General features: G+C 43.7%; 1 protein-coding gene across 3 annotated transcripts in view; it reads left to right on the top strand.

The window, feature by feature from the left end:
* Window positions 1–15,449, top strand: part of LOC141055130 (netrin-1-like) — a 317,167-nt gene that overhangs the window by 226,684 nt on the left and 75,034 nt on the right. For 2 of the 3 annotated variants that reach the window (XM_073552106.1, XM_073552105.1), the window contains 2 exons: window positions 13,638–13,694; window positions 13,943–14,023. In XM_073552106.1, the coding sequence (XP_073408207.1) occupies window positions 13,638–13,694; window positions 13,943–14,023 (138 nt within the window). The remainder of the gene's footprint in view (window positions 1–13,637; window positions 13,695–13,942; window positions 14,024–15,449) is intronic. The other variant, XM_073552107.1, reaches the window with a different exon arrangement.

The following is a 15,449-nucleotide window of genomic DNA, read 5'->3' as shown; positions in this document are numbered from 1 at the left end:
TGTGGAAGTCATTGAAGTCGATGCGTTAGCTGCCATCCATCCGACAATTGCTTCAATTTGTTCGTCACGCAGCAGTGGGGTACAGCGAGGTCCTACAAAGCTGCGCATAAAGGACTGTTGCCTGGTAAAACTGGGGGATGCTGACTCACTGGTGCCCGCAGCAGGCACAGAATCCCCACGTCCTCTCTCTGCTGAATCCCCACGTCCTCTCCCTGCTGCAACTCCACGCCCACGACCATGTGCCTTACTCCCTGCCTTCTTCATCTTGGTAGTCTGATAAAGATAGGCAGAAATGTAGAAAGGGGGGGCCTAGTGTACTTATTCCTGAACAGCTGCTAACAGGTATAAGAAACACTAATTTTATAAAGTGTGTGGACTACACTTTAATATGAGCTAATGTGGCCTACACAACCATCAAGTGGAGTGTTTGGTGAACTTTATTTTGTTTTTTTTTTTTCAAAAAAACAAAAAGGATGTGAGAAAGATTTGAAAGCGATAGTATCACAAACTTTTTGGAGCTATTACAATGCAGGAAGGTAACCTACAATGCAAAAGATGAGGGTCCAAAAAATAGGGAAATACTAATCTGGCTGCGCCTGCAGGGCACAAGCCAGCAAAAAGGCTCCTCTATCTACTCCTATATAGTGTTTGCAACCAACCAATGTAGATGGATACGGATGGATGCACACTAATAGGAGAATTAATGAAAAGTGAGCTGCAATAAAATAAAAATATGTGTGAGGCAGTGATGCACGCTGAGCGGCCTACAACCAGACGTGGCTGCAGGACACACCACAGCGTGAGCTGCACTCACACAGAGACCGCTCAGACAGCCGTGAACAGTGCAGAGAATTGGGCACTAGCACTGAAAGGCAGCAGAAAGGCTCCGCTGTCTACTCCTAAAGTGTTTGCAACCAACGTATATGAATACGGATGGATGCACACTAATAGGAGAATTAAAAATGAGCAGCAATAAAAGAAAAATATGAATGAGGCAGTGACACACGCTGAGCGGCCTACAAGCAGACGTGCCTGCAGGACACACTACAGCGTGAGCTGCACTCACACAGACCTTGCAGACAGCTGTGAACAGCGCTGCTGCAAGGCAAAAGAAAGCTACACTTATTGAGAATGTAGCCTGAGTAAAGCACAATATTATTTGGAAAATTGCTATCTCTAACTGTCCCGCAGAGTCTTTAACAGCAGCCTGTCTCTAACTGAATTCACAGCAGAGTGAACCCTAAATGGCGGCGGCAGCGGCTTTTATAGTGCATCATGACATCATTTCAGCAGCCAATCACAGCCATGCCATTAGTTAACATGCCTACATGCCTAACAGGATGTGCCCACACTTCTGAGGATTGTCATTGGCTGAATCAAATCAAAATGGCTCATAGCATTATGGGAACATCCGATTCCGGTATTCGATATCCTAAAAGTATCGGAATTCCGATACCGCGAATATCGGCCGATACCCGATACTTGCGGTATCGGAATGCTCAACACTAGTCATGACTATAGTCTTGTCCCTCCCTTACAATATCATTTTTGTTGATTTCTGGATCCTGTGTTATCAGTTGTGTATAGAAGTGATGCCTGACATTATTGTAATCTTACCTTTGATGATAAACTGCTGTAAACTCTTATTAAAAAAAATAGGAAGTATGAGTCTAAAATCACCCCAGTGGCCAATGTATAAAAACAATTTCACCTAGTCCATGATTGGGACATTTATCCCCACCTTTTCTCACCCTCTACCCTGACCTCGTACAGTTTCTGGCTTTATCATAAAATTCATTTTAATGGCTCTAAATTGTTAAGACATTTTATATTGCTTTTTTTCTTTGATGTTCGATGAAAATATTGGAAAAATATGAAGTACATGCCTCTAAAGCTGTGATCACACTACCTTGTGTGATGCGAGAAACTCGCACGAGTCTCTCGCATCAGCACCCGGCTGTTAGGTGTCAGTTTCCAACCTCTGCACAGGAGGAATCCCCAGCTTTGCCTTCTGTGGCCTCCCATTCAGTCCCAACTACAGAGGAGGCGGCTCAGCAAAGGCATCATTCCCGACACCTTGCTCAAGCTAGTGCGGTCAGGTTGGTTGCTGCTGCTACCTCTGGTCCAGCATTAGCAATCCGCACTAGTCAGCAGCGAGCAGCTCCAGAGGCTAAGTCCTTTTTGCAGCCTACTGAGCATGCCCGTGGGACGACCTCTCATTGGGGGTCGGAGGTCACATGCTCAGGTCCTCAAGCAGCTCGGATTGGACCAGCAGGAAGGTCCCGGAAGGACGCTGCTATAAAAGGTTTGCATGGCCGCTTGGCCATGTGCTAATAAAGACTCTGATGGTTAGTTGTGTGTGTGATGGCGGATGTATGAAACTGGTGACTGACTCATTATGAAATCCCTACCCTTGATTGTGTATGAGTTAGGGTTTAAGGAGGAGACACAGATTAGATATTAGAAAAAACTTTTTGACAGTTAGAGTGATCAATGAGTGGAACAGGCTGCCACGAGAAGTGGTGAGTTCTCCTTCAATGGAAGTCTTCAAACAGAGGCTGGACAGACATCTGACTGGGATGATTTAGCGAATCCTGCTTTGAGCAGGGGGTTGGACCAGATGGCCCAGGAGGTCCCTTCCAACTCTACGATTCTATGATTCTATGATTCTATGATTCTATGAGATAGAGTCAGCACCAGTAGTGGCACAATCTATGAGCCACAGAGCATCCCGCTCTCCACACGAGGGTTAGCACCAGATAGCACCAGTCAGCACAAGGCACCACTGCACCGCATGTGCAGCAGCGCTCCTCACAGCGGCGCCGTGCGCAAGTCAAGTGCATACCTCCCCACTATGGGTGGTTATTGGCATCCGCTGAACTGGTGCAGTGCGCATGTGGTGCGACTGTTATTTAGTTTAGGCATCACAGTTGTGGTGTCAAACGCTAGTGGGACTAGAGGGACTCTAACCCTGCGTCCTTGGGGCAGAGTCCTGTGTCTCTTAGCTAGTGTTCACGTTGCTGAGCCCTGTGAGGTTAACAGGCTATGGCACTTGTGTTCTGCGGCTCTGTGCAGCAACAGAGTTCGCTCCTGTACACCCCGGGTCAGCCAGTGTTCAGTCAGAGTTTGCCATTATCTAGCAGCAGTATACCATCTCTGCACGGTGGACTCTGGGTTGCAAACGCGCCTTAATATTATATTTTATTTGGTGGGTTCCGCCAACCCTAACACTGGCACTCAGACCGGAGCTGCAACTGCATGTATTTCTATGCAGCCGCAGCTTTCGTCTTGAGTGCTGGCTTTAGTGCCGGGTGTTGATGCGAGAGACTTGTACGAGTTTCTCGCATCACACACGGTAGTGTGATCCCGGTCTAACTCTCATTCTTTATTTTTCTCATTTGTAATTTATTTTACAACCACAAAAAACTACTAAACACTATAAATTGTGTTCCCCTATCCGTAGAAATTATTTTTATACATTGGACATATCTTTATAGCGTGGAACTAGAAACAGCGATTTAGACTATCAGCGTCGCTTTTTTCTTATTTTTTTATGTTATTTTCCACTTTAGCTTTGCTATTTATTTATTTATTTTTCTATAACTTGTTCCCACTTCCACTGTAAGGTCTTACAAGACCTTTGGGTGTCATTTTAATGTTAATACTTTTTCTTTACTGCTGATCTCCCCTGTAACTGGGGTTTTACATTAGCACCATTTACAGAAGAATTTCAGCTCTCTGTTTGCACAGCAGAGTTTACTGGGTCTCTAAGGATCCAGCAGCTTTTTTCCCTCCCACACCCTAAGATCATATGACAGCAGGGTCTGCAGGAAGAAGCACTGAAATTACTTCCTAATCTATACACATAATTGCTTTTTCAGCCCTGTGTATAAAGAGAGAGAGAAAATACACAAGGTAACATACCATGTTTATCTTCTCTGTCAGGTGTCTGGCTGTGTTTTACAGCTGATTTCCCTATTCCACAGCTTCATAGTCTTGTGCTTTTTAATAATTAGTGCAAGATAAAGTGTGGACTCAGAGGCATATAAAGTCAATGGGCGGTTCAAAAGTAGTCAATAAAGATTATGATATGAAAAAAAAAACATTGCAAGAATTTTTGTTAATACATGTAACTAGAGTTGAGCGAAACAGGTTGGTCAATTTAAAAAATCGCCGACTTTCGCCAATGTCGGGTTTCATGAAACGAAACCCGACCATAGCGTGAGGTCGGCTATGATGTTGGCGACCCGAGCGCCAAAGTCGCGTTTCATATGATGCTTCCAGCGCCTTTTTTCCGCCAATGATGGAGGACGCACACTGTGGGCAACGCGATGACATGCACAGTGGCCAGCACCATCTTAGAGAAGGGCATTGAAGTGATTGGCTGGCTCTGTGTGGCGTCACAGTGAGTATAAAAGGCTGTGAACGCTGACCGCCATCTTACTTCTGCCGATCTTACAATAGGGAGAGGTGCTCATGCTGATTCTGAACAGGGAGAGCGTTAGGCAGGGAAGAAGAAAAAAAACTGCTTCTGCTGATAGCGCTTTTCACTGTACAGTTAGTGTGCAGTGAAAGGGGAGGATTTTTGCTTTTGTGCAGCAGCGCTGTGGTGATTAGACTGCATTGTAAGGCCACCTGCTAGCTGCATTGCTGTGTGCACACTGCTGTTCAAACTGCTTTTTTCAAAGCACTCCAACTTTTATTATTTTGTCCTGGTGAGTTAGTGAGAGTTCATTTTTTCACACATCGTCTAGCGGTGTACGCTCCTCACACACTACCGTGTACCGACTGGTATCACGGACAAATAGAAGCTATCTGGGTGTGACTCTGGAAGAAAAAGCCGAGGCATTTGTCCGTTTTTCCAGACCTACACCTTAGAGTTGTGTCCGTTTTTCAAACAGATTCGTATATCTGCTGTTTGATTACAGTCAAAACTAGACAAAGACAGCGTGTGTCAGTCCGTATACAAATACACGGAGCTTGACAATTTTACATACACACACCGTACAGCGGTGTACGCTCCTCACACACTACCATGTACCGCCTTCTAGCACGGACAAATAGAAGCTACCTGTGTGTGACTCTGGAAAAAAAACCGAGGAGTTTGTCCGCTTTTCCACACCTACACCTTAGAGTCGTGTCCGTTTTTTAAACAGTTCCGTATATCTGCTTGCTTGATTACGGTCCAATACATACTGTGAGAGCGTCTGTGACTAACATAATATATACGTTGATTTAATTTGTTTAATACACCTTACACAGCTGGACGTTCCTCATACAGTACCATCTTTCTGCTGGTATTTTGGTTACATTTTCCCAAACATGAGGAAGTATGGTGGAACAGGCCGCAGATGTGGGCAGGGGGGCGCGGCTGGTACTGATGGTGTTGGTGCATCGGCTGGTTCTGGCAAAAGCACAATAGCAGCTAAGGCAGGAGGTGTTGAGCCTGAGTCATCCTCTGGCCCAAGAAGGCCTGTAAGATTGCCTTTTCTTGGAGTAGGAAAACCGCTTTTAAAGCCGGAGCATCAGGAACAGGTTTTGGCGTACATTGCTGAAACAGCCATCAGCTCTATTGCCTCCTCTTCTGAACGGTCGAAACCTGCAAGCACAGAGTTGTCAGTGCAGGGTTCTGGTCATAAAAAAACCCCTTTCCTTGTGTCCTTCACCCCCACCAAAAGTTACTCTATGGAGCTCTTTTCACTTACCATGCCTGGGTTATCCAGTCAAATCCTGAATTCCCCAGTCCAAGACGAATCTTACATGGACTGCACTGATGCACAGCCACTGCTAGATGATTCTGCTGGTACACTGACCCACAGCACTACATTACCCTCGCAGTCTATTGAGCCAGAATCTGACCCTGATGAAACCCAGGTGCCCCTTCCGCATACCATACCACCTTACACGGTAACACAGAGGAAGGTAAAGAGGAAGGTGCAGATGACTTTGAAGTGGAGGTGATGGATGACCCGGTTCTGGACCCGGATTGGCATCCATTGGGGGAGGAGGGTGGCGCTGGCAATAGTTCAGATAAGGAGAAGGATCCACAGCAGGCATTGACATCGCAGCAGCGGTTATCTAGCAGGCCCGTAGCTGTCCTAAAACGTGGAACAAAAACTAAAAGAGTTCCAGGACAGCTTGACCAGAGGGTCAACTTAGCACAGCGTTCAAGGCCAGAAAATGTTTACCATAGTAGGAAGAGTGCAGTGTGGCACTTCTTTGTCCAAAATCCTACTGATGAGGCAAAGGTTACCTGTAAGAAGTGCGGAAGGACCTTTAGCCGAGGTAAACAACTCAGAAATTTGAATACCAGTTGCATGCTTAGACATTTAATCAACATGCACTAGCAAGCGTGATCACCTTTCACAGTTGTGATAGTCACAGACGTGTGACATTCCTGCCACCATTTTTCAAATGTCTCCTCTCATGCCAATCCAATAGAATCGCCTACGACCTGTGGCTTCTGTCTTTTGCACTCCAAAATGACCAGACACATCATGATAGGCAGTGAGGACCATGGGTACAGCTCTCCCTGTGATCACAATTTGATGGAGACGAGTAACGGTGATGTGATCCATGCTACTGCGATAAAGCAATCCTTTCTTCACAAAGAACCTTTTTCGCTTTCTCCACAGACACAGTAATTGAGGGTCTGCATCACCTCTGCAACATATACCAGGAGGTTTCCCCGCGATGAGTAATTCCAAAATTTCTGCTAACACTCGACTTTGCATCTATACTTGTATCCATGTAGTTTCCAGTAGCGGAGATTCTTGACCGGCTTACTGAGATTGAAATGTATACAAAGATTTAAAAGTACCACAGCACTGTATACTGATGTACGCTATGAATACCTTTCCCTTTTTCTACTTTTTTAATTCTGGTGTAATACATAGTTACCCTGTGAGTATTTGTGTCTTACTCCGGAAGTGTAGACGGAAATTTAACCCTAGACTGGACACACCTGGTATATACTGATACAGTACCTTGTTTCAAAAATTTGTATTAAGATATCATCTGTAGGATAACCAACTGTGCGGGGGGGCCCTCTTCTTGCCGCAGACAAACACGAGACTGAGACAGAGTTTGTATTGAACAGGTCCGTTTTTAGTGCCCATACTTCTGTCGACAACAGCAATTTACCACAGCCGTTTCACATTTCTCAGTACACATTTCCCGGTACCTTCACTTCCTTTGTAACTATAATTGTGGTATCCTCTGCGGCTCTTCCACTGTGGCTGGCCTAGGCCCAACCACCACAGCACTGCACCAGTCTGAGCACACCGTCAGTATGATAGCCCCAGGCCGTCTTTGTCTGCGGTTACTATCCTCTGGCCCACCACACTGTGACCGCCTCAACTGTCAGTCCTCTCTGGAGCCTTTCCACTGTCCACTATTTCCTCAGCAGAACTTCCTCTTTACTGTGCTCCCTTCACTGACTGACTCTTCCAGAACCTTCCCTCAGCCTTTTATACTTCCAGTTCTGGTAACTCCGCCCACCATCACCTAACAGTTTCTCTGACCAATGGCAGTTATTCAGTCCCACTCCTACACTCTCCACTGCCCTCCAATGGAAAACCTAAAACACTGCACCCTTTCTCTTTATCTTTGCGGTTTCACACCTACACTGCTCTACACCTCTGCTTCTCACTAAAGGCTGGTTTGTCTGTCAGTCCACCTTCCCTACATCATCCATAGTGAGTGAGCGTGTGTGGGTTACGCCTTCTATATATACAGTGATTCGGAGAAACAAATTTTTACACTATACTCGATACAGCTTGTATCTTGTTATACAGTACCTTTGTTTGACATTTAGCATTACGGTCCAATCCATATTGTGTAAGCGTCTGAGAGTGACGGCGGGACTATTTATATGGAGATTTCAATTGTACCCTAAAAAATATATACTTGCTATCTTGTTATCCAGGAACTTTTTTACAACATTTTTTATTATGGTCAAAACCAAACTGAGTGAGTGTCTGAGGGTGACTATGGAAATATATACCGATATTTTCAATTTGGCCAACACTGTATACAGCAGAACGCTTCTATTTAGATTCTGGTGTAATCCATAATGAGCCCGTAAACATCTGTCTGTTACTCCGGCAATATATTTGGAACTTTAAGATTACCCCAACACTGTATACAGCTGTACGCTTGTGTTACATAACCCATTTACAGCTTTTCATATTCTTGTGTAATCCATACTGGGCCTGAGAGCGTTTGTGTCTTCCTCCTGAAATGTATACGGAAAATCAGAATGTTTACACTATACTATATATACCTTTTATCTGGTGATACTGTACCCTTTTTCAACTTGTTATTTTATTGGGTAATCCATACTGAGCCTGTAAGCGTCTGTGTATGCCTCATGAAATATATACAGAGATTTACTGTTATCCATAGACTGTATAGAGCTGTACGCTTCTGATACAGTACCATATATCTGCTGGTATTTTTGGGTCCATTTTCAAAAACATGAGGAAGTATGGTGGAAGAGGACGCGATGTGGGCATGGAGGGCCACCTGGTACTGATGCTGGTGGTGGTGCATCTGCTGGTAGTGCCAAAAATACAATAGCAGCTAAGGCAGGAGGTGTTGAGCCAGCATCATGGTGTAGCTCAGGATGGCCTGTAAGGCTCCCTTTTCTGGGAGTAGATAAACTGCTTTTAAAGCCGGAGTATCAGGAACTGTTTGTGGCTTACATTGCTGAAACAGCCTCCAGCTCTATCGCCTCCTATTCTGAAGTTGTAAAAGATGCAAGCACTGAGTCGTAACTGAAGGCTTCTGGTCAGGAGCAACCCCTTTCCTTGTGTCCTTCACCCACACCAAAAGTGAAGGATGTGGAAGCACACACCTCAGATTACTCCATGGAGCTCTTTTCACATACCATGCCTGGGTTAATTAAAAATAGGGCCCATCATGTACTGGAGCAATGTAAATGGGGCAGATCACACACGAGAGCAGCATCTAAGGGGCACATTATACACTGGAGCATTACAAATGGGGCCCATTATATATGGAGCATTATTAGAGCCCATCATACACTGGAGCATCATCCATGAGGCCCATCATGTATGGGAGCAATGTAAATGGGGAAGATCAGACACTGGAGCAGCATCTAAGGGGCATATTATACACTGGAGCATTACAAATGGGGCCCATTATATATGGAGCATTATTGGAGCCCATCAGACACTGGAGCATTATCCATGAGGCCCATCATGTACTGGAGCAATGTAAATGGGGCAGATCAGACACTGGAGCAGCATCTAAGGGGCACATTATACACTGGAGCATTACAAATGGGGCCCATTACATATGGAGCATTATTGGAGCCCATCAGACACTGGGCATCATCCATGAATCCATGAGGCCCATCATGTACTGGAGCAATGTGTGGAGCTCATCAGATACTGTATGGAACATTATATGTGACTAATTATTTGGTATGGAGAAATATATGGGGCTCATTATTCTGTATGGCACACAATGTGGTGGCCATAACACTGTATGGAGTAATATACTGTCCTGTTTTTGCGCTATTGTACAATTTAAAATAGATCAGTCATGTCATGTAAGCAGTGAAGTATGTGTCATTGTACTATACCTATATTTCTGTGGCATATCGAAGCTTCATGATTTGTGGTATATGTTAAAGGGGCGCACTGACAATCTTTGGTCCAGGGCACACGAAAACCTGGAGCCAGCCCAACCCCCCCACAACTTTAGCCAAATAACCTACAGTTTTCAATGCGTAACTATTAGGAAGTAAATTAAGGTTGACAAGCTTCAGTTATAAGAATTGATGTTTTTGGCATTGAAATGGGCACTGTTGGTTGGGTTTACTGTCCTCCACTCCCTGCCGACTTTGCTTCCCCATTGACTTGCATTGGGTTTCGTGTTTCAGTCGGCCTCCGACTTTTCCCTAAAGTCGGCTGATTTCGTTCGACCCGACTTTTGTGAAAGTCGGGTTTCATGAAACCTGACTCGACCTGAAAAAAGGCAAAGTCGCTCATCTCTACATGTAATCCAAAAACCTGATATGACAATACTTCAATTTTTGGAAGACACATTCACTATTTATTAGTTGGTGCTAACTGGTTGTCTTATGTCAATCTCAGATGTCCATGAAGCAAGATATAAGTAAGGATTTTACTGTATATTGTGGTAGATAAGCTCACTCAGCTGCACAAAGAGGTAGACATGGGTACACTGCGGCTTTTAGAACTTCCTTTTGTTTATTATAGGCAGCATAACCCATGATGTAGTAAAGCAAATACAGCCCTCTATGCAAAAGCAGGCAAACAAAAAAAAATGGTGACGGAAAACACTGTTCTTCTGAGAGTGGTTTTAGCATATACTTTCCTGGAGTGCTTCATCTCCAGACACACACTGAAAACCATACCTCCCAACTTTCGAAAAGGGGAAAGAGGGACAAAGGCAAATGTTAGGTCATGCCCCCGACCACACCCATTTCACAACTAGTCACACATGTCCACGCCCCAACCACACCCATTTAGCACTGCTGATCACACTGACTGGTACTGAGATCACAGTGGCTGGCATTATGGGAACAGTGGCTGGTACTGTTGGCACACTGACTGGTACTGAGGAAAAGAAAGAACAGAGAGAGAAAAAATGAAAACAGAGAGAGAAATATAGAAACAAAGGAGAGCGAGAAATAAAGAAAGGAAGAACAGAGAGGGAAAGAAAGAACAGAGAGAGAGAGAGAAAAAGAAAGAGGGGAAAGAAGGAATAGAGAGAAAGAAGAATGAAAGAAAGAGAAATAAACAGAGCGAGAAAGAAAGAAAGAAAGAACAGAGAGAGAAAGAAAGAGGGGACAGAAAAAAACAGAGAGAGATGAAAAAAGAAAGAGGGGAAAGAAAGAAAGAAAGAACCGAGAGAGGGCAAGAAAGAAAGAGGGGAAAGAAAGAAAGAAGAGAGAGAGAGAGAAAAAGAAAGAAAGAAAGAAAGAACAGAAAGATAAAGAAAGAAAGAGCGGAAAGAAAGAACAGAGAGAGAAAGAAAGATGGGAAAAAAAGAAAGAACAGAGAGAGAAAAAGAGAAAGAAAGAACAGAGAGAGAAAGAAATAAAGGGGAAAGAAAGAGAACAGAGAGAGAAAGAAATAACAGAGAGAGAGAGAAAGAACAGAGAAAGAAAGAAAGATTAGAGAGAGAGAAATAGGGGAAAGAAAGAACAGAGCAAAAGAAAGAACAGAGAGAAAGGAAGATGGGAAAGAAAGAAAGAACAGAGAGAAGGAAAGAAAGAAAAAACAGAGAGAGAAAGAGAGGAAAGAAAAAAAGAACACAGAGAGAGAAACTGAGAGAGAAAGAAAGATTCTATATAGATACTATAGCAGCCCGGCTCCCATTGTAATGTCCGCCTCCCAATGCAGGACATATCATGATCCACTCACATGGCCGCATCCCCGATTCCAAGGTGATCCTGCTGTCTGCGCTGACGGAGGAGGACACAGTGATGGATCTGAAACATTCCTGTTGTGAACACCTTTGACCTGGCTTCTGAGTTTGGGCTCCCTCTGGTGGGTGCTGCTGGTAATGGAGCTGGTCTGGCTGACAGAAGTCAATCACCTGAGAATGATCATTGGAGGTCAGGTGTTACAGACTGAAGAGATTTAAGTGAGCAACCTTCCCTCAGTGGTTGCCAGTGATTTGGTTTGCTTCCTGAGCATTTTGGAAGTCTGCTTGCCTCCTGCTCCGTCCTGCATTTTTCAGATAAGTTATTTGTCTGCTTGAATCTTTTTTGCATTTTGATTCATTTTTGCTGTTCTCTGATTTTTGCTCTGCTGGTGTGAGTTCAGCCGGGTTCCCTGTTGGGACCTGTGCTGGACTCTGCTTCATATGCCACAGTTTGTGTCAGTCTTTTCTGTATCTCTAAACCCCTGTTATATCAGTATCTTTGTTTTGCATCCAGTTCACACCAGAGTTCTGATTTAGTGGGGGAGAGGTCCTGTGGCCTCAGTATTTTTGCATATCAGACGTGGTGGATTTTTCTTAGGGTTTTTTGTGTGATTGCAGACAGTATCCTTTTCTGTCCTGTTCTATCTAGACAGTTTGGGCCCCATCATTTGCTTACTCTATTTTCTGCCTGTGTTTTCTGCCTCATCTTGTCTCACCGGCAATATATGTTCGGGGGCTATCTATTCCTTTGGGGTTCTACTCCGGGGCAGTTTAGCTTTCCCATTTCTCTCTTTAGGCTTAGTTAACTCCTTGGCTGTGCCGATGCATCTAGGGCATCGTAGGTACGTCCCACGGCTAATTCTAGCTGTGTTGTCAGTTTAGGGGTCTGCAATCCGCTAAGCTACCAACCTCTCTGGTTATCTGGTTACCTATCTATTCACCTGCTATGCTCCTCGGTTACCTAATCATAACAGAATCAAAATGCAAAAAGATTCAAGCAGAGGGGAAGCGGACTTCAAAATGCACAGGAAGAAAACCAAAACACCAGCAGCAACTGAGGGACACTTGCTCACTTAAATCCTCCTAGTCTGTAACACCTGACCTCCAATCATCATCCTCTGGTGATTGACTTCTGTCAGTCAGACCAGCTCCATTACCAGCAACAACTACTAGAGGTAGCCCACACTCAGAATCCAGGTCAAAGGTGTTCACAACACATTCCCTGAAGTGCCTCATCCCGAGATTACCTCCTTTCCGGTTTGCTTCTAGCGCATCCGTACCGGTGGAACATCACGCGTGATTTTTAAAGTGCTCCTCGGGGCTCCACCGTGGACTCCTGTGTCTGCGGGAAAAGTAAGCTTCCAGCCAGGACAGTGGGGCAGACTCTCAAAATCTGGACTATTCCGCTGGATCTGGGACAGTTGGGAGGTATGAATGCTCCCCACCATGCACCTTGTACACGCACGGCTCCGCACGCAACCTCATACACACACGGTTCCACTTTGTATGCCTTGTACGCACATAGCTCCTCTCCGTACACCTCGTGCACATACGGCTCCACTCAGTACACACATGGCTCCACTCTGTAAACCTTGTACACATGCGGCTCTTCTCCATACACCTCGTACACACGTGGCTCCGCTCCATATACACCAAGTACTTAAGCAACAGACCAAATGACTCCTCCATCATGTGACTGATCACATGATAGTGACATCACACAGGTCCTGTCAGGACACGGTGGCCGGCTCTACAGGTGGAGATATGGTGGACATTTTCCCACCCACTCAATGAATGTCCACATAAAACCAGCCCATTTATGCAACTTTAGTTTAAGCCTCACAACACTTTAGTGTGCTGGAGGAAAATACTCTAGCTTTATATCACTGACACCATTAACCATAGTGACACATATCTCCCCTCCAGTACTTTACTAGAGACTCTGTCACACTATATACACAGTCGGTCTCATATATGCCTGTGGGGCTTTTCAGTTCTGCTCAGAAGTCCTGTGGCTGGCCCAGAAATCACTGATAATACTTATACTTTATTTCACCATAAGGTCACATGAAGAGTTTAGAGGAGCATGCATTGTATATACTGTATTATGGTTTCTGACTTGAATACATTTAGAAATATTTGCTTTTTTCAAATAATGTATACATTTAAAATAATTGCCTAATCTATACTATCATTTTGACTGTTATTTTTAGGGGAGATTCAGGAAGAGATGACAACAACAGCAGCTTATCCTTTAGAATGGAAAGCAGGTATTCAAAATATTTAATAACTCAGCATTAAAGTGTAGATAAATATAAGATTAAAAAAGCCAAGGTCTTAGCAGCTACTTCTGTGCAAACAAGTCTCAGTTTTAACTGTATTGTGAAAAATACTGATGAAGTCAACAATTCAAGCAAACATTCAAGCAGCTGCAAATGTATTTTGGATTAAAAGTGCAACTCCATGTGAAACTTACTTATCAAGTTATCATTTTATTTTTCATATCTTTTTTCCCAAGGTACTGAATGTCAGTCATATTGTAAACCGTCCCACAGTCGTGTGCACATGAACCTTCGCAAGTACTGCAAAAAAGATTATGGTACGTAAACTTTTACGCTTGTGTAGACATTAAAGTTGTCACTTGTTATTGTCAAAATCTGCACATTCTGTTAATGCAACTTCAGTTTTAATGACTTTATGTAGAGATGAGCAGATCAGGCAAAATTCAAACTCAACTGTTTGCCAGGATTTTACCTTGGAAATATGATTCACAGGAAATATATTCTCAAATTTAATGTCACATATTCTATGGGGTGTTTCAGACCACACAGCAATATGAATGTAAGATGTAAAAATGAAAAGAACAATTACACTCTCCTTATTGCTCATTGTTATCTCTAAAGGCCACTCTGACCTCTCTGAATCGCATTCTTACCAATGTTATTCAATGAGTCAATGCACATGTCCAATTTTTTCCTTGGATTGAGAGGATTGAGGAAGAAAAATCACAGCATACACCATTTGCCTTTGAGAATTGGCACTTACCCATTCATCTTTTACTTTAACCTAGAGCTGGATTCAACATCTACACTGATTACTATTGCTCTGCAGCAGAGGTGTGGAGTAAATGATAGAGCAATAGTAATCAGTGTAGATGTTGACTTACCCATTCATGTCTATGGGTCTATGGAAAATATCAGACCGCACTCTGATGACATTCTAGTTTGGTGAAATTTTCACAGATAAACTGAATGGAGATGATAAAGATTTTTTTTTAAAAAGTTTTCACTTGCAAGAAAGACAGAGCCCACTCTGATCAAACTGTGATCTAATTTCTAATAATTGGACCATTAGTCTCTGATAGAGAACATACCGTCACCTGCACCTGCCTTAAAGGTGAGTAAGTGAAAACTTTAAATAGTTACAAATGAAATTGGGATGCAAATAATGCACTGCATATATTTTCCAGCTTAAAATAGTTGACTATTAATTAACTTATGGCTTTGAAATCCTAGCGCTATTGTAAAAGAAATCTACTTGCCACTAGAGATGAGCGACTTTGCCTTTTTTTTGGGTCGAGTCGGGTTTCATGAAACCCGACTTTCTCAAAAGTCGGGTCGAACGCAATCGGCCAATTATCGTGAAAAGTCGGAGGCCGACTGAAACACTAAACCCAATGCAAGTCAATGGGGAACCAAGGTCGGCAGTGAGTGGAGGACAGGAAACACACCTACAGTGCCCATTTTAACGCCAAAAACATCAATTCTTATTACTTAAGCTTGTCAACCTTAATTTACTTTATAATAATAGTTAGGCATTGAAAACTGGGGGTTATTTGGCTAAAGTTGTGGGGGGGGTAGGGCTGGCTCCAGATTTTCGTGGGCCCTGGGCCAAAGAGTGTCACTGGGCTCCTTTAACACATGCTACAATTCATGATCCTCTGATACGGCAGAGAAATAGCGGTATAGTACAATGAAAAATACTTCACTTCTTACTTCTCATGACTGATATCCATTTTAAATTCT

Source organism: Dendrobates tinctorius, unplaced genomic scaffold, assembly GCF_039654945.1.
Source record: "Dendrobates tinctorius isolate UK_male_01 unplaced genomic scaffold, ASM3965494v1 ptg000184l, whole genome shotgun sequence".
Taxonomy (NCBI): Eukaryota; Metazoa; Chordata; class Amphibia; order Anura; family Dendrobatidae; genus Dendrobates; species Dendrobates tinctorius.
This window is presented reverse-complemented; position numbering and strand designations above follow the sequence as displayed.